The sequence below is a fragment of the Trachinotus anak genome, unplaced genomic scaffold (genome assembly GCF_046630095.1).
Source record: "Trachinotus anak isolate AG129_WGS33_773 ecotype Australia unplaced genomic scaffold, CSIRO_AGI_Tana_v1 ptg000008l, whole genome shotgun sequence".
Taxonomy (NCBI): domain Eukaryota; kingdom Metazoa; phylum Chordata; class Actinopteri; order Carangiformes; family Carangidae; genus Trachinotus; species Trachinotus anak.
In genome coordinates, this window is record NW_027273859.1 from 13408626 (window position 1) to 13427754 (window position 19129).

The 19129-nt window shown below is 40.1% G+C and overlaps 2 protein-coding genes across 2 annotated transcripts in view; one reads left to right on the plus strand and one right to left on the minus strand.

Annotated features, from left to right (window-relative positions):
* The first annotated feature begins 778 nt into the window (after positions 1 to 778).
* hapln1a (hyaluronan and proteoglycan link protein 1a) lies at positions 779 to 9959 on the plus strand. The gene is made up of 4 exons (XM_071482709.1): positions 779 to 1083; positions 6058 to 6402; positions 7463 to 7762; positions 7955 to 9959. Exons 1-4 carry the CDS (start codon positions 993 to 995, stop codon positions 8242 to 8244), a joined length of 1026 nt encoding a protein of 341 aa, XP_071338810.1. The 5' UTR covers positions 779 to 992; the 3' UTR covers positions 8245 to 9959.
* A 2033-nt stretch (positions 9960 to 11992) lies between these two features.
* The window catches only part of LOC139624765 (uncharacterized), a 39634-nt gene continuing 32497 nt past the window's right edge, over positions 11993 to 19129 (minus strand). Inside the window, exons 8-14 of the mRNA XM_071484141.1 lie at positions 19013 to 19126; positions 18740 to 18853; positions 17075 to 17233; positions 16716 to 16798; positions 14534 to 14678; positions 14229 to 14411; positions 11993 to 14113 (exon numbers count right to left, since the gene is read on the minus strand). Of these exons, the coding sequence (XP_071340242.1) occupies positions 13956 to 14113; positions 14229 to 14411; positions 14534 to 14678; positions 16716 to 16798; positions 17075 to 17233; positions 18740 to 18853; positions 19013 to 19126 (956 nt within the window). The 3' untranslated portion in view covers positions 11993 to 13955. The remainder of the gene's footprint in view (positions 14114 to 14228; positions 14412 to 14533; positions 14679 to 16715; positions 16799 to 17074; positions 17234 to 18739; positions 18854 to 19012; positions 19127 to 19129) is intronic.

The window sequence follows — 19129 nt, forward strand, 5'->3', positions numbered from 1 at the left end:
AGGAAGAGAGACAGAGAATAAATGTAGCCTTCAGTGAGTGTACAGAATAAATGCTATGAGGAAAAGAAGGAAGGGAAGGGAGAATAATAAATAACAGAAGCAAAGGAGGATAAGGCAAAGTATGACTTGTAGCAAGACCTTCTGTCTACATCATCTTTATGGCCCTTTTACATTTAAGGGTTTTCCATCAAAAGTAACTACACTGCACTTCTTTCACAAGTTTGTGTGTGTGTATTTGCTCGTGTGTGTGGATGTGGGAAGTGCTCAGGCTCAGAGTTAGCAAAGTGACAATATTTAACTTATAAAAAATAATTTTAATTTGTGCTATTGAAGCATAATAATGAGATTATTAAAACCAGAAATAATGAAATTAGTTAACAGAATGAGAACATACCAAGGCAGCAAGGCATGAGATGATGGATGTAATGCAAAATTTAAAAAAAAAAAAAAAAAAACTGGTTTCAGGCAATGCCTCCTCATTTAGGATGCATTTCTGATTTATTTTTGTGATATTATGTAATTACTATATTGCATTCTTCTCAGGATCATTTTAGCTCCACTTCTAGCCAATATACATATAACTCAGGATGTTTAACTGGGGGTTAATTGTCTGGAGTTTTGCTGTGTCCTTCATTCTCCCAAAGGAGAGGAGGGAGTCTTTCATAAATAATGTGGCAAAGGGGAGCCAGTATAGAGCTGTGCATGGTGATGGGCTGATGGGAGGGGGAGTGGTCTTAACCATGCAAGGCTACAATAAAAGCCACTTGTGTGGACCTCTGAGGAGCCCAAACTTTCCAGTAGCACCACAGGCGGCTGCTGCACAAAGACAGACAGGAGGCGGGACAGCTAGATGAATAAAAATTAAAAGAGAAGAAATATTGTTTGAGCTCTCTTTAAATATTTCATTTTAAATAGTTCAGATAACTTTTTAAAGTAAAAGTTTGATATTTATATTTTTATTGAAAAGGGCTGTTTGTGTGAAAAAAGAGAAAATGATGAGTCTGCTGTGCATCACAATAATCTCGCTGACTCTGGCTGGCAGTGCATACAGTCAGGTGACGATCCCTCCCTTGCAACCAATAGGTAAGAAAAATTTCTGTTAAAAAACATATATATATATCACTCACAAATTAATATTTTGAATTGTGTGTCTTTGTTGCTATTTTTTGTGAATGCATGTGTGTGTGTGTGTGTGTGTGTGTGTGTGTGTGTGTGTGTGTCTGTGTGTGTGTGTGTGTGTGTTTGTGTATGGTGTGTGTGCTTGAGTGTGCATGTGGAAAAAAAAAAAAAGACAACACAGGAGGATGAGCTGTGTAAGAGACCTAAGTAAAAGTGGTACCACAGCACAGGCTTGTGTAACAACAGGGTCATTGTAGCAGTAGGTAACAGAGTCGTCTCTGGGGTAACACACACACAGTCACAGTGTGACTCACCATTGACTCATTGACTTGCTGCATACAGACCACCACAGCATGGACCGGCTGGTGAATAAATCACCCTGTCATTCACAGAGGCTCTCTGACCACACTGCTGAATGAGGACCACATCACTGATACTACTGGTTGTTCTCTTAAAATGGGTCACAGGTGCCTTAGTGGCTGAAACTAGGGTAGTAGTGTCCCTTTTTGGGTGTAACTCTCTACTAGAGCCTCAAAATGATTAGGAATTTCCCACAGTAAAATCGTAACCTTTGTCTTTTTTTCTTTTCTTTTTTTTTTTGGCATTTTTTTACTTGTTTTTCTATCCTCTTCTTCCTATTGCAGACAGAACATGAAAACCTAGAAAGAAGCCTTATCAGAGAGCACCTGCACTCCATCATGGGGCCGGTATCATTCAAATTCACACGTGCCTACAGGATGTCACACTGAGATGGTTGCTGCAGCTGCAAGCTATGAAATACTAGACTAGATCTACTGCTGTGATGAAAAAAGGGTAGCTAGAAGCCTTCGTGTTATAATATGTACTGAGTGATATTTAATGCGCTTTCAGCAGCCCTGCAAGCTGACTCAGTGAACGTCAAATTAGGGATGTCTCAGCTGTCTCTCTTCCAAGACGGGAGGAAATGGCTCGTCTGTGGGGAGAACAGTTTCACTCTGGGACGAAGTTATGCTTTTCTATCCAAAAATTGAAATTACTGCCACTGGCCACTGATGTCACAGGTAGTGTGCATCCATGTTAGTCTATATTGTGCACATATGTTTATGCTGCATATGACCTCACTGTCTGCATCATGTAAAAGCTCATTGGCTCAGCTCAGGTCAGCTAAAGCATAGTTCCATATAGTATAACTTTTATTGGCCATGTGAGCAGTTTATTCTCTGTCTGTTCATGGGGCGTTGCCTGTTCTTATACCTACTGACTCAATCTGGCACTGAGAGCTTTTGGAAACCCGCCACAGTAACAGGCAGTCTGACAGGAGCGAAGTAAAGATTAACGACCTGCAGCCAAACGTATAGCGCCCCATGCTGAACAGCAGCCAAATGACTCTGTCTTTCCCTGTGAGGTAATAGCCTGTTAAGTCTAATGCTTACTGTGGTTGTTGGTTACTGAGGCTTGGCCCCGGGCAAGGGCTGGGTGGGAAACAGGGCTTGGCTGGAAATGGGCTGAGGCTGGGGGCTGCAGAGAAAATGTGTTCAGGGTACAGGATGAGACATTGATGGAGCCATGTTTAGTCCCATTGCACATGTGTTAATTTAATCTATGTGAAATTTAACAAATGACTCTGTCGACAACCTACTATACATGTGTGCTGGGGATTGCATACAATTAGCCATGTGAGTGATACACACCCACGCTTTGTGTTTGTGCTTGTTCCGTATGACAGATAACAGGAAAGAGTTTATTGGAATTAGTGTGTTGGAGTTGGCCTGCTGTGTTTGTCGCAGCTGCGCTTGTTAATTCTTTCTCCATATTGACACATGCGAGCCAGCAGCAAAGGAGAGCAAAGCTGTGGGATGTTGTAAAGCATCACATGTCTAGATGCTCTGTCAGAGGGTGTGGCACATTGTGCACACACACTGATATAAACATGCAGCGACTGCTCTCAGCAGATTTCAATCCTTTCCATCCTTTGATAGATGAGAGATTTGAGCAAACTAAATGTTTGGTTCATTTAATAAATTAAAGTGCAAATTGTGGTTAGGGGTTTAACAGCACAATTAAACTCTTGTAATTCCAGAAAATGTAGGTCACTGAGTAGATCTGGACCACAGTAATGCTGTTAATTTACAGTTTGGTGTTACAAAGAAGCAGATGGTTCCAATCACTTGCTAATACAACCTTTAACAGAGTGAGAGAGAATTGTGCTCGGTCATAAAATGGCAGTAGGTCTTGGCTGCAGCTGCAGAGCATTTTTATTGTCATGCACACGTGTTCATTTACCTTCTTTGCTGTGGTTTCATTCCCAGCTGCACTCTTCACCGAAATCTCAGACAGAAACCATTCAGAATTCTTTGACCACCCATTTTTATGTTAAATGTGACAATTTGGCACCACCGTTGACCTCGGAGGAGACTTATATAAATAGGATGTTGTTTGAGGTGTGACAAAGAAATGAAAGGCTTCCTTGTCTTCCTGAAAGACAAAGTACACACAACAGGCTGTTGCTTTATGAGTGTAGTGTGCCCCACACGGCCGGGGCCACATTCTCCTGCGGGACATGTGTCTGCTGGCAACTGCAGGAGCAGGAAAGAGCACAGAACTGCTTTCACCATGCCTGTCTCTCTGTCTGCTATTACTGGTGCTCAGGCATGATTATCTTCAAGGCTGCTCCAGAATATATGAGACAGAGCAATATGCTTTCATTTAGTGATCTATAAGGTATTAGGTTGGTATGTCTGCAGTAATTAATTTCAAGCTCTTTTCTCAGCATTATGTTGGCGAACTGATGTTTACTCAATCCCCTCCTTCCTCTCACATTTCAGGGTTTAAACCACATCCAGGGATCGGTATTTGTCCCTGGACAGAACAATTTTTCCCTGGAACAGTACAATGAAGCCCTTTATTCTATCTACTCTATAATTTTTTGAAATTTGGAAAATTTTAGGCACAAATATTGGATGGCATCACATCTGGTGAGCTGATGTTGACGTCACCATCACCTTCACCTTCGCCAAGGCTTTTGATGAGCAGTTTAGTCATTCTGGATCCCTCAGGTTTCAGTCACACTTGATGAAAACTGCTACCCATGCAGAGAATTTATGAGGCACAAAGAGGCTGTGAGTCATTCCTCTCTGACAGAATGGTCAAAGAGGAATCTTGTCCAGACAGCTTTTAGACTCTGCACTGCTTTTGACAACATTAGTAATTAGCAACAGCAAAAGGGTGTTTCTTAGCTCATAAAATACCTGGCATCTTGCTGATCAGTCGAAAGGCGAGTGAGGCTACTGGGTGGAGTGACTGTGTAATAGAAGTAGTCTTTGGCTTATGCAGCCTTATGAAAGAAAAGGAAAAATGAAGGATAAAGTGGCACGAGATGTGACTGAAGGGTAGATTAGGTCTGTCAGCAGTGCTTCTGCTAATTAAATCCTTCTGCAGGAGAGCTCAGTACTAATGATCTGAGCACCACTGAATGAAGTCCAGACACACGTCTACTTTGCGGTTAGAATGGAGGATTGGGACAGTTTAGGCATGGGGTTGATTAGAAGTCGTTTCGGTGTCACTTCTCTATGTGTGTGTGTGTCTGTATGTCAATCAGAGCAGAAGGCAGCATGCCATTGGCTCCTATTACCTCCTGTATTGTCCATGTGGGAAATGTTTTCCTTGCTGAAGAGCCAGTGACACAGTATTCCAGTCATGGCTCTGGTGTGGCTGCTTAAAGTGAGTCAGCCGCATCACAAATGCTGGCATCCTGGCTTAGACACAGATCATACATACTGGGGAAATTGAAGAAAAATAAATCAGAAACAGAGCAGCCTAGGTTTTTGAGTCACAGACATGGCAGCAGACACTCAAGGGACAATGTTTATGCACTGACCCTGGATTCCGCCAAAAACCTACCTGGTTGCATGAGATTAATAGTTATGTCTGCACAGCACTTACAATTAAAAAGTGATAGCCATAAAAGTTGATTCACCCAGGTATGTTATCATATCATATGACAAGTCCCGTGTGGTGCAGAGTTTGACTCCATTTATAAGGTTGATTGTTCAAGGCTGTACCTTTGGTGGTGGGGGTCAGGGCTCCTGTGCATCTGTTGCGTGTTATTGCCTGCCACAGGCCACCACTTGTTGGTTGGGGTCTTCTTAACTAAGCAATCCCTGTGAGGTCTAAACATGGATATTGGGGAGATTGTGGGAACCCATGGTGAGACACAAAAAACGCTGACTCGAAGGGGGGCCTAGTTTTTGACAGGGAGTGTGTAAAGAAAATAAGCAAAAGAAAGAGTAATGATGACAGCTATAGATTCTGTATATCATTAACTACTATTATCAGCTTACTTTTCCTGTCATTGACTTGTTGCCTGACATACTTTAAACAAATCAGATGGAGAGGATGAAAGAGAAGCACTTTAAGGGTTAATGCAGAGGAACCAAAGGTTTATAAGTGCCAGGACTGACAAGAGCAGGAAGGAGACTGAAGAGAATGACTGGCTGCGGGGGCTTAAGGTTGGCTGGTGTCCAATACTGTATCTAATAAACCCAAAAGCATACTCCCAGACTTTTTGATAGTTTTCGTGAGAGGATACTTCTAACCATAAGCATACGTGTATACATGTATATAGTGCATAAATACAGAAAATAAGTGCCAAAACATGCTGTGGAATAATTACTTCCAAAAAAAAATAAAAAATAAAAATAAAGAGGGAAGAATTGGGAAAAGCCGTGTTAAGGCACTTTTCCTTTTTTGGAGCTTTCTCAAAAAGGCTTTTGCTACATCACTTTCATGTCAAGCACAAAACCAAAGTAAACATTTCTGGATGCAATCTTTGCAGTCAATGCATAAAATAAAGTGCTAATTTATGTAAACTTAACATAATATTTTCCACTTTAAGTCCAAGTGTCATAGGCCAAATCACCACCAAACCCCATGGTCATATCATGTTTTCCTCTTTTCCAGTTAAGGTTTTTGCTGGCCTAGGTGCCAACGTCACCCTGCCCTGCAGGCTCCAGTCCAAAGACTCCCTGTCCTTTGGTAACAATGGTATTCGAGTCAAATGGACCAAGGTGGCAGATGATGAGGCACTGAATGAGGATGTGCTGCTTTCAATGGGATTCCACAAGAAGACCTATGGAAGCTTTGAGGACCGTGTCTTTTTGGAGGAGCAAGACAACGAAGATGCTTCCATAATAATAACTGACGTCTCCATGGAAGACACAGGAAGATACCGCTGTGAGATCATCGACGGGATGGAAGACACTGTGCAAGAGATCCTCTTGGAGGTGCATGGTGGTCTCATTGATGGTAAATCCAGTTTATTATATCTATTTAGGGACTCAGCTAAGGTACACTCGTCATCTCATTTCATATTATCTGCACAAGTTGTAATGCCACTTGAGAGGACATTAGTGTATATTTAATGTTCTTTGTCCTTTCCCTGTCGAAATGCATAATTTAGGATTAACCTTCTCCCTCAACATTGTTTGTGTTTCTAGTTATAGAAAACTCCCCCATTTCCTTCTCTTGTGGAAAAAGACAAAAAAAAAAAGAACAGACAGCTTGAGTTCATTTATACAAACCTCTGTAATGAGTCGGCCCTGATTACATTTGAATACTGTTCAACATCAGTAAACTGAAACATATTTTGAATCTTTTCCAATTTATATACACATCAGATTTTAGAGTCACTAAAATTCTGTGACACACAAAGAGGAACTGCTGTCCAAGCAAGCGTTATCTTTTACACATTTATTCATGCAATGTATCTCTAAAATCTTGCATGGTGACACATTAAATATTTGCATGATGTCACAGTTTTTTTGTACTAAAAGGCAGCTCCCACCTACATTTTGTTGATGTCTGCAGCATCATGTACAAATTTCTCTTGAATTAAGCTGTACTAACTTTAACGCAGCAGAGTTTTCCTGAGAAGATAAAGGGGTAGACTGGCTCAAAATGAATGAGTTAGCAAAGTCTGGCCTCTGAAGACATTTTGCAAGCTGCTGGACCTGAAAGACTAATAGGCCTGCATTCACTAACATAAAACTAAACATGCCATCGCATACCAGATAAGTCAGCTTCCCTGGAGAGACTGCAGCGGACTCCAAGACCACACACACACAACCTTCATTTGTCTACAGGCCCAAATTGCTGAAAATTAGCATCATAAGTGGACAGAATTTAAACCAAAGATTTTTAGGGTCCACTGAGGTCAATCATGCTAACAATACTTTGCAAATAGATCTTGCACAAGACATGATACGATGTTAAAGACATAACTTCTCATATTTTTTATCTTTTACTCTGAATTGATTTTCATTCAAACTAATATTCATATTAATTAAATCTTTTCTGCCTGACTTAGGCGTTGTGTTCCCATACTCCCCTAGTATGGGCCGCTACAGCCTGAACTTTGATGAGGCTGTACAGGCCTGTGAGGAGCAGGATGCTGTGGTCGCTTCCTACGATCAGCTGTTTGAGGCCTGGAAGGAAGGTCTGGACTGGTGCAATGCTGGCTGGCTGAGTGATGGCTCAGTGAAGTATCCAATCATCAATCCCAGAGAGCCTTGTGGTGGCTCCAACAATGGACCTGGCGTCAGAAGCTATGGTCATCAAGACAAAGAGAGTCGTTATGATGTGTTTTGCTACTCCTCTGCACTCAAGGGTGAGGTTTTTATTTGTGTATCCACTGTGCTGATTTGATATTTAGGCTGTAAATTGTTCTTGTGATGTGCTTACACATCACAAGAACCAGGAAACCAGTGTGTTAAAAAACAGAAAGTATTTGATTCATCAAGACCGGAGTAAAGCCATCAAGTTCTTCTCTTGATCACCCGTATTGTTTCTCTGCCATCAGGACGTTTCTACTGGCTGGTCCAGCCTGACAGGCTGACTTTTGACGAGGCTGTGCAGGCATGCTTAGACGATGGTGCAGAGATCGCCAAGGTGGGCCACATATATGCTGCCTGGAAGCTGGAGGGCTACGATCGCTGTGATGCTGGCTGGTTGGCTGACGGAAGTATCCGCTACCCCATCTCCAGGCCCCGCAAGAACTGCAGCCCCACAGAAGCTGCAGTGCGGTTGGTTGGATTCCCAGACAAGATGCAAAAGTCTCACGGTGTCTACTGCTTCAAGGCAGAGCAGTGAGAAGGTAGATAGGAGTAGGGAAGGCATAACAACCAAAGAGCTGCAACAACCACAACAAATAAAATCAACAATAAAGCAGATAAGCTTTGGATTTTAACTAGCATGAACTCAATATTGGAAGCTGTGATAACCCTTCTTAACTCCTAAAGAAACAATACTGTACATCATACATCCATATGCAATGAATGGCAAAATATTTTGTAGTCATTAAATTTTGTTTTACTTTAACTGTGGATCCATTAATGTTACACAGACTGTTGGGGAAAGGGCAATGGTGTTAATGTATGACTGATGTGACAGAGACAAGAACTTAATGGTCGTGAAACACCATCTAAGTTTGATTTGTCCTCCACAGAATGATTAGATGTGTGAAGTTCAAGATTTCGAGCATTTCTGCTCATGAGCAGGTGATTTTAGCTGCTCTAAAATTGTGTCTACAGAACTAAACCAAGTGATAGTTCACTTTATTCTATGAAGTACCACATCAGTTAAAGGCCCTAAATTGATGACAGTCATGAACATAACTTGGCTACCACTGGTGAGCAACATGTTATATTGCAGTAAGCAAGTAACTGGACCCCTCTGTCACGAGAGTTGAAACTCTTTTCTTTCAACTGTTAAATTTCGGAAAGGTTTTTCAACCTGAGGAGGTCTGATCAATTTTGCTGTTTAACAAAAAAATGAATGTAAATGTCTTAGACTGTGAGCTATTCTGCATTGATTGATATCTTTCATTAGATCAACTCCCAACTACAATTTGAAAGACATTTTTACATTTCTTTTTTGTAACCTTTTACAATATGTTTGTTTTAACAAAATGTTTTGTTTTAGTTTTTTTTTTTACTTTTTAAATGTTTGTCCCTCTAGTTTTTTTTATGTTCATGTTCTTTTTAAATAAAAATATAGATTCTGTTTCACACTTGCAGATTTTTTGTGAAGTATAGTTTTTAGACAAGTTATATGTGCCACATATGAAACAATATTTTTAGTAAGTACAGATTTCCCTATTTGCTCTCAACACAATCTTTTTACAAAATATACCCTTGGTTGCTTGACAGTAGAAGCAATTACCTAAGATAGACAAGAAACCTAACATGATAGTAGGTGTAACTAACTAATTAACTAATTAGGTGAACTCCTCTCTAAATGCTGAGACAGTTTCACTAATTGATGCTGAGGTTATGAGCTGTAAATTTCTACTGGCACCTGATTAATACTGATAATCACTCACACTCTTCAATAAGGATTCATTGATAGTCACAGATATGCTGTAGTGACCGGATGTGAATATGTGGTTGGGAATAAAGTAGAAACAAAACCAGTATAGAAAAAACAAAAAACACTTTACATTGTCTTTGATAGTTCCCTGTGGATGTTTTTGACTCACAGAGCTGGTAAAAGTGAGCCAGAAGATATCACGGTTTAGGTATCAGCTACAAAAAAATTGATATTTTGTACTTAGCTTTTTTGTTACTTCATCTCTTTTTTACTTTTTCTAACCCTGGGCACTGATATGTGGTACTTACTGCAGGTTAAATGTGGTACTATGGTGATACATTTGTAAAAACTAAACTTAAAAATGTCTGTCACACTTGTGCATTTGTACACACTTGCGTATGAAAAAAGGTGGAGGTGTTTGGGTTTTTTTTTTCTTATCGCCATGTACCTTTTTCAACAAAGCAGTTTAAAATAAAGACCATAACTTTTAAAATCAATTTTTGAAACTGCTCCTTTTTTCCAACAATGGACATTATTATTCCCACTGGAACCAAATCAGTATGCATTATGTGGTTAAACTGAGGTTTAAGCAGTGATTTAAGCAGCATTGTTTAAGATGCCAAATTAGGGGCCATGTATCTGGCATGAACCCATGTCGTCGAGAGGATTTAAGATTAGACTCTCCTCACATTTATTTGTTCTTTGTGATTTTTTTTTAAATTCAGTGCCAGCCTGGCAGCCACTGAGTTAGACAAAGGGAACAGTAAGACAGTCTGTAAGAGGCTTGTGGGAATGCATGGGAATGGGGTCAGATTTAGGTTGATACAGCAATGAAACTCCGGACAAATGGAAATGCGTGTTATGGTGAAACTTTCATTGATGCAAGATTTTTGTTCTGAGAACACTGCAGCAGAGAGTGGTAGAAGAAAAAGAAATTGCACTGAAGTTTTCACACTTTTTTCAGCATAAAAAATGACAAAAATGATGTTGAATTCTCAAATCGAATCTGAGGAGTAAACTATACTATTATGCACTCGTAGTAAATGCACAAAACAACTTGCTGGAAGCAGACAGTTAAATCAATGAGCAGTTGCCACTGTAGACAACTATTGTTCTTGACTGATTCTGCAGCAGTAATTCTGAACATTTCATTTGGTTTCCTTCTGTGGTTTCAACCAGTAAAATGTCGTGCTGACATTCAGCAAGACTGATGACGCTACATCCCAAAGGCTTGTCACTCACAGGTATCCAGATTAAGTTAGGTGTGGCAGGAAAATAGCCGGGTAATGAGTGAATGATAGACACTCTGCATCGAGCTAGACAGAGTCTCAGGCGCCTGTCAAGCTTAAGAAATCAGTAAGAGCCAGGATGCATTTCCTTTCCAAAACAAACCTAGAAAGCCTGTTAAATACCAGAGAGACCTGTGCCGAGAAGTCTAGGTTTTCCCGCTGATCACCCATGAGACATCTGCATTTCATGAGGTGAGATTGTTTTACTCTCGCTGGGGAACTTGGACCTGCCTTTGATCACAAGTTAAGTCTGCTCTAATGACAGAGCAGGCAGTCACAAAACCACAGCAACCCAAACTTACACCAAAATTACATCAACCAACTTGGTGTTATTATCTTAGTAATAATGCTTTGTACTATTAGGCAGTGGCAGTGTGAACTTCAAGGCGCTGCTGTATAAGGAGGTTCTCTGGGAACAGTGGTGACGGGTAATGTACTCAAAAAGCTTCTATTTTTACACCAAGGAAATTCATCTTCTTACTTTATGCACCGTCATGTTGGCATAAGAAGTGTTTGACATTCAAGAAGATCTACCTTCAGCCAAGCTATCGACTAAAAAAAAAATGTAGTGCGGTACAATTATATGCACATCCACAGTTGTGCAGCATCAGCCATTTCATCATAAGTGTCACTTATGATCCTTAATCCAGTTCTTACTCCATATCTTTGCTATAATTCACACTGCTGCTTCCTGTCTGCTCCCCCTGAATGTATCGTCTGTCAACCAACAGGTCTGTAGAGCATGTCTGATAGGTTTTTCAGTTTGATGTATATGCAAGACACTGCAATACTTTGAAATGAGACAATGTTCTACAGAGTGTGATTCAGAGAATTCAGTTTAAAAAGATTCACATTATATTCAGTGTTTGTATGAGTAGTGTGGGTGCTTTAGGGACAGAAATGAAATATCTACCCTATTCCATGGTACTGAGCAGATAAAACTATGGCTTAGTCTGATAGCACTACCTGCTGGTGAAACCACAAAACTATTTACTCTGTGCAGAATTTACCTTAGTGCAAGACCTTCATTCATTTTTCATTCATTCATTCTCTTTACCTTCATATTCCAATTAAGGAACATATTCCAGGCATGCAACAGAGACATACTGTTAAAAGTTTGCTACTCCATCAAAGCAGAAAGACAAAACATGGACAGTTTAGACCCTCTACTCCACCAAACCACCACATATGGAGAAAACCTACACAAAAACAGGGAGAACATGCAGCATTTCTTTTAAAAAGTCCAAATTAAATGTTCTTGATATCCATATATTTATTTTATTTCTTTGGTGATTTAAAGCAGGAAAAAACGTTTCAAAAAGTTTGATTTTCTTTAAAAAAAAAAAAAAAAAAAAAAAGATTTCACAAATATCCCAGGCATTCACATTGTAAAATAAAAAACTGTTATAAATATAAAATGATATTATGTGCACATTAAGGCTGAAACACACACACAGACATTCAAAGACAGACAAAACAAAACAACATTTCTCCATTTAAAAAAATGGCTGGAGACACACTTAACCATCCACATGTACAAATATTGTGTTAATGTTACAGAACAACATTATTGCAGCCGATGGGGCCCACCATATTCTTTGGTCCACTGTTGGCATTAAGGATGTAAAAAGACATGTAAATCCATCATATTGTTAGGAAATCTTTCATCCTCAGTGCATCCCATTTAGAAAGTTGTGATTGTGGCTGGTCTCCTGTTGAACATACAATAAAAACATAGGAAGAGCACTGCTGGGCTAGGTGACAGCATTGTATTTCACCAGTCAGTATTACACAAATAAGGAGATACAGAGCAGCTTGAAAATAAATTCTATGTATTTCTGCCAAAAAAAGCCGTTACGTTCAAGTCTTTTTGAGTGTCTCACAAAATACATTCCCTCAATGGCTGATTTCAATTGACCACGAAAGCAGAAAAGTTAAATGTGCAGAAGAAAAAAAAAGACCAATTATAAGCTACGGCACAGCAGCAACAGATGGCAGCCAGACTCATTGGTGTGTGATTATGAACAGCATTAAAATCATTGTAAACATGCTGTAGCAACTAATTGTAGGTTATGCACTGAACACACATGAGCAGAAAATACAGGTTACTTGAGCCACACTTCCCTTCTTTCATTTTAAAGCAGATGATGGCCATCAATTTCCATCAGTGGATAAAGGCTTTGTCGAAAGGTACTTAGAGACAAATCTCTCATAATAAGTTGCAAAGAATCAAAAAAAATATCAGTACGTTTTTTTTTGTTTTTTTTTAATCTCTCTATAGAAATCTGTCAATAGACTTTTATCTTGACAAGACATCGATGACATCCAGTGAAGGCTGGAGCTACTGAAAGGTGGTAATTTGGTGCTTTGAAAGCTGCCAGCACAAAGGTCTCCAACAGTTAACTGAGCAATTTGGTGCAATTTCCCCAGACTTGGGTGTCTCATTAATCTGGAATCTAAAGAACTACCACTCACAAAGCTATGAAATTGTGTCTCAGAATATGATTTGTGCCTCCGTTGATTGGATTTGAAGACTGAGGACAGATTCTTTATAATGTTTTATAGTTCTATGCTTGTGATATAGTACTCTACCATGAGTATGAGTTTGAGTCCTTTGCATTATCAGTCATTGCAACTGATGCTTCCATTTGTGTTCTGAGAAGCCAAACCTGGATCTCTTGACAAAGAATATAGTTAAAGGTGGAGGGCTTAAATATATATGTATGCTCATTAAAATGAAAAGTCCAGCTTAAAACAGCACAATAACATAATTGATTCCTTTACATAACATAAGCGCTATAATTTCAAAACAGCTTTTTTTCTATGAATAAGGAACACTTATGGTAGTTTTAAATAGCACAGTTGGTGTACAAAGGTATTAGATAACAGTCATGATTGTATTATTTGATAAGCTAAGGACAAAGACAAAATGTCCGCAGTTTAAAAAAGAATGATGAGAATATTTTTTTGCTTTTCCAGTAGCCAGCTGAAAGTATTTTCTCCACATTGGCATTGTGCCCTTGATATGTCAACATCTCTTTAAAAGGCACTGTATGGGATTCCATCGTCATCCAAAATGCAAGAAAACTGCAGATTATCCTCTTGGTTTCTTTGATGAGTTTTCTCTTGTACGTTTACCTCTTTCCACACAAGCATCAGCCATGTGTTCTTGTCCTGGGTAAGTTATGCCATGTTACATAGCGATCACTGTCTCTTCTGCTTATGTTCAGTCCTGTCTCTCCTTCCCCGGTAGCGCTGTTGGTGAAAGCGGATGGCCTCATCCGGCCATCTTTGGAAGTTGTTGATGCTGTAGAGACTATTGTGTTGATGTCTTCTGATAAAAGTCCTCTGATAGCTTGATGCTGTCAGTGAAAAATCATATATTACAATGAAACACTAAAACAATGAGTGTTTGTCAAAAGCATATGAGACACACAGAACGATGTATATATATTTAGCAACACTTGCTGTACTTACGGTTCATGCAGGTGATTTTAGGGGCATCCCATTGTCCATTCCCACGACAACGGATAGTTGGGACATGTCTCTGAATAAAGCCTGTCCGGCACTGGTACCTAACCAGCGCGTTGATCTCATACCTCTCACGTTTCTTGCCAAAGGTTCGTGCATTCTCCACCAGGGGGGGCTGGCTGCAGGCCACTGAGAAACAGAAGTCACAATGAGCAGTCAAGGAACAGTCGACCTCCATCGGACTTGTATTTTCCCCCTTCTAAATGCATGCATTCAGTAAATTAAAATGATCTGAGCCAGCATTTTATTACCTGTGCCCTTCTTGCAGGTGAAGGTAAGGTGATAGTTGCAAGGAACATCGTTCCACTGGCCGTCCTCATGCCAGATCATCACTACACAATCCTCCCCAGAAGAGAAGAAGCTGTCAGGCTGGTTGGGCCTCCAGTTTTCATATTGCTGATAAACAGATAAAAGAGCAGAGTATAAGGAGTAGGACATGATAATGGATTATGTGTCCTTTAGAGAATCTTTCCTTTGAATGTATCTTATTAAACCCATCATAAAATGTGTTAATTCTATTCCTAACATAGATGGAGACTATTTCATTCATCTTCATCATTGTAACCTTTTTAGAACGAGTAGCTACCTATTTTGTATATATGCCTGATGAACTGAATGACAAATGACAAAAATAAGCAAATGTATTTTTACATCTGCCTATTTCCTTCCACAGATGTGATCCCAAAATAGAGATGCTGTGCTAAGTTGGCAGCAGTTTCCTGTCACTGTAATTTTAATTGACGGCCACAAGAGGGAACAACTGTTTCTTTCTGGGAATCAACTTCAACTCCGTAACTATTACATCATCACAGTTCAGCTCTGAGGGACCCTTGCAAGGTCTGTATGATTTACACAAGACACAGAATGGGCTTTTAAACTATGTTTATGTCACACGCAGCAACATTACTGTGCCGTAAATCTCACAGTAAGCCACTATATATCTAAATATAATACTGAGCAGGATTTTTAACAGGTTTCTGCAACACAATACAGACCAGTGACTTATATCACACACTGATGTGACCTTATATAGTTGGCATGATTGGTATCCATGTTCCAGGTAATGTGTATTTAGAAGTAAGAGGCTTTGTGATAATTGACAAACATAAGAGTTATGTCATTTCATCACACAGTCTGCATACCTAGCATTACATGTGTAATTCTGCAGGCACAAAATTCCATACACACAGCTGTACATTTACACACTTATACAGTATACACACAGCTGTAGAGCAGGAATTGATGTTACCTGTAGTCTTTCAGCGCATTCTAGGTTCAAACAGTTACTTCAAAGCTGTCAACCCCCCACTCCTCCAATCATGCCCTGAGGCCCTGCTACTCTGTCATTATGGTTAACAAACACACACACTGACTTCCTGCTCTGCTCACTTCAAGTTAACAAATACGTGACCCATCAATTGCACAGCAGGCCTACATCTTCCTCAAAATAATCAAACAAACTTTGATCACCCACAGACACACACACACACATGCACACACACACACACACACACACACATCCAAAAACATGTCAACTCAGGTGTTTCAGTGTCCTAGTGCTGAAATAAATCTAATTTCAATATATATTTTTTTTTTCCAAATGTAAATATTTCACAGTTTTCTTTAAAGTAGTCTTATTTATTATACTTAAAACCAGTGGAGGTGACCACCCACTCAGACCCCCTGAGCTCTCTTTCTGCAGCTGAGCACAGATGCTGTCCATCTGTAGTTGCCTGTCTGTTGGCCCTTCCCCCGGGTGGCTTCCTGCTGGCTGGCCCCCCTGATGTGTGTAGGGGTTAAAGGGGGTCCATACCTGTCTACGCCTGCCAAACTCCCCTCTACACAACGTCACTAACACCCTCATCACCCCTCAATCTCTCAGCTGAGCAAGGGTCCCTTTAGGCACTCTGTGCTTATCTTTTAACCCCAAGGCTGTGTCTATACTTCCTCTATCTCTGGTCCTGGAGACATATCTTTGAAGTGAGGACATCAGTCTGTGCAACACGGATGAACATCGTAATTAGCCACTTTCCTGTCTTGTGAGGGGGATCTTCAGCAGCTACAAACACTATAGCTAACACAGACTTCTGTGCTGTTTTATAAATACGACAGTGTGCATTTTTCACATTGGACTGTCATCTTCTTTGCATTGTTGCAACTAGTTGTTTTCCTGCGCCGGACTCACACTGACTAAAAGGATTCAATGGTGCCCTTACAGCATGGTTCACATCAGATTTATTACCACAGCAGTAACCCACCAGGGTGTAGCGATATGAGGCAGGGAGTACGTCATGAGAAAGTCACCACAGCCCCTGAAAAGAACGACCCTCCCTAGATGACTGTATCTGTCACCAGCATCACATCCAAATATTTACACTGTCTCTGTGCCATGTTTGTTGAGACAAAAATATGTGAGAAGAGAACCTATCTTACCATAGGACTGCCGTCAGTCCAGCGGAAGTCGCTGTCAAACATCTTATCATTCAGGCCGATCCACTGGTAATCCTGTCCAAGACCTGCCATACAGGGTAGAGTGAGACACAGCAGATTACATTTCTCTGTTGCCATATGTCCTTTTTAGGACTGCTCAGTTACAGAAAGTGCAAGAGGAAACAAAAGATAGCAATGGCATTTTCAATGTCTGAATCATTTTCCTGCATTTACTGTTTAGTACGACCACGTTATGTGTTTATTTGATGTCACTCTAACAAAGACCTTTTCCTATTTCAATATTATCATATAGGTTTCCTAAAGTAGGGCTTGATTATGTTCAATTGGGAGTTTTAACTTACGGTTGACAAACTGTTGCTCCTCGTGGGAGAGAATGCTGGTGAGATGAGCCCCCTGCATGCGACACTCTCTCTCTGCTGTGTCCCAGTTCCTTCTGTGAGGGAAGTACTTGTAGCAGTGGCTCTGAAACTTATGCCAGCCATAGTCACATATTTCTGTATCTGATGGAAGAGAAAGCGAGAGAGAGAATTAGGCATACTGGACAAACAGATTTGCAACAGATCAACAGAGGACAAAGGAGGATAAACTTCAGGGTTTGACTTATGTGACCTCTTTACAACTGCATGTCTCATGCTCCATTCATTTACCCAGGAATCTGAAAGTAATTTGGAATCTTAATTTCTGGGTTTTTGTATGTATGAATACCTGTGAAGTAAAGTGAAAAGACTCATATCCTTTAGCATAACAATTACACCTTTGAGTGGTAATTGGCACTTAATAGGAATCCTTCTTGTTTTAGCCTCATCTGTCTTAGTTAGGGGCTGTAGGAACTAATCAATCACATTGTTTCTCTTTCATCTTTATTAGAGGCAATAGAAAACAATAGGTAACAGCAGGCCTGAGGGTCAGTATACTCAGGTGTGAAGAACACTGTAGATGCAGTAGATTAGATAATGTTATGATGGTGAGGCAAACAGATGCAAGGATGGAAGCAAGCGCTAAAAGCTTTTCCCAGTCACACTTAATACCACTGTCATCTTTACCCTTTGATTGTGACTGTGCATGTGCATCCAAATTGCAATAACTCAGTTTACTGTCTGTTAGTCCCTCCCTCCCCTTCTTAATCTAGCCTCAGAACACTGATAGAGGCAGAGCCTTTCTCAGGGTTGCGCCTCTCCAAGTTACTTTTTCTCCCTTTCCTTTGGCAAAACCTTATAAGACAACATCTGTGTCTGAGTACACAAACTGGGTGTGATTCACTCATGAGCGATCCTGACAAAATTTTGGGTGTAGACATTGGTCAAGAGAAATCAGCCAAGCCTGTTGATGCCCTGACTTCAACACACTTGGGATGAAAGTAAGGCACATCCTGGAAATGAAAGTTAAATTACGAGGTTATAGGAACTTTAGAATAAATGATTCCACTGTATTCCAGAAATTGTATAGATAAACTTAGTAACCCAGTAATTGCTCAGGAACTTGTGTGATTTCTAATCTAATTGTCAAGAACTGACTTGAAGTGTAGCATACCTGTACTGTACACCACATTTGACTTGGTAATAAAACTGAATGTCTGAAACAGGGTACACTGAAAATGTGTCAACTGTCTGTGTGTCTGAAATTTGTGGAAACTAAAGTTCATGGGTTATTATGTGTGATTGTGGTGATGAGATAAAGAAAGTGATTATTTTATTATTTTCTTACTCAGTGCCTGGGGGAAACCTAAGACAATACAAGTGTATACAGCTGGATGGTGGTAGTGGTGTGTCTAACATTTGAATGACACATAGTCTATTTATTCTGGTTTATTTATCAGGGACTCAGGTTAGTGATTACATTGAGTGTTCTATCATGTCATATGAAAATCATCTAAGATGAGTGTAGACAGTTTAGATGATTGCTGGAATCACTTAACAACAATAATGAAATGTAAAGGTGTCAATGATCTGAAACAGAATACTCTGGTAGAAGTTAGGGGAGAATCCATCAAGTTGCCACAAACTTACCCTCCTCACAATACAGCCCAGAGTAGCTTGGCAGGCACACACATGTGAAGGAAGCCAGCCCATCAACACATGTACCTCCATTGCGGCAAGGGTTTGACTGGCACTCATCAATGTCTGCATAAAAAATGGAAACGATTATTAAAAGGAAATGGTAAAAACAATTCGTAGTCCTCAAAATGATAAAACTAATTTTAAGATAAATTTAAAAATTCTTAGGTCAACATTAATGAAGTGAGATATGTTGAGAGGAATTCTTGATTAACAATTCCCTACCTGTCTCACAGCGATCACCGCTGTAGCCAGGAGCACAGCTACAAGCATGGATGTTGCCAGTTTTGTAGCAAGATCCTCCATTCAGACAAATGTCTTCTGTACATGAGTATACCCCTG

Coding starts and splice junctions, on each gene's coding strand:
- hapln1a (XM_071482709.1), top strand. CDS start 993: ATGATGAGTCTGCTGTGCATCACAATAATCTCGCTGACTCTGGCTGGC. Junction 1,084..6,057: donor CCCTCCCTTGCAACCAATAG/GTAAGAAAAATT, acceptor CCTCTTTTCCAG/TTAAGGTTTTTGCTGGCCTA. Junction 6,403..7,462: donor GCATGGTGGTCTCATTGATG/GTAAATCCAGTT, acceptor TGCCTGACTTAG/GCGTTGTGTTCCCATACTCC.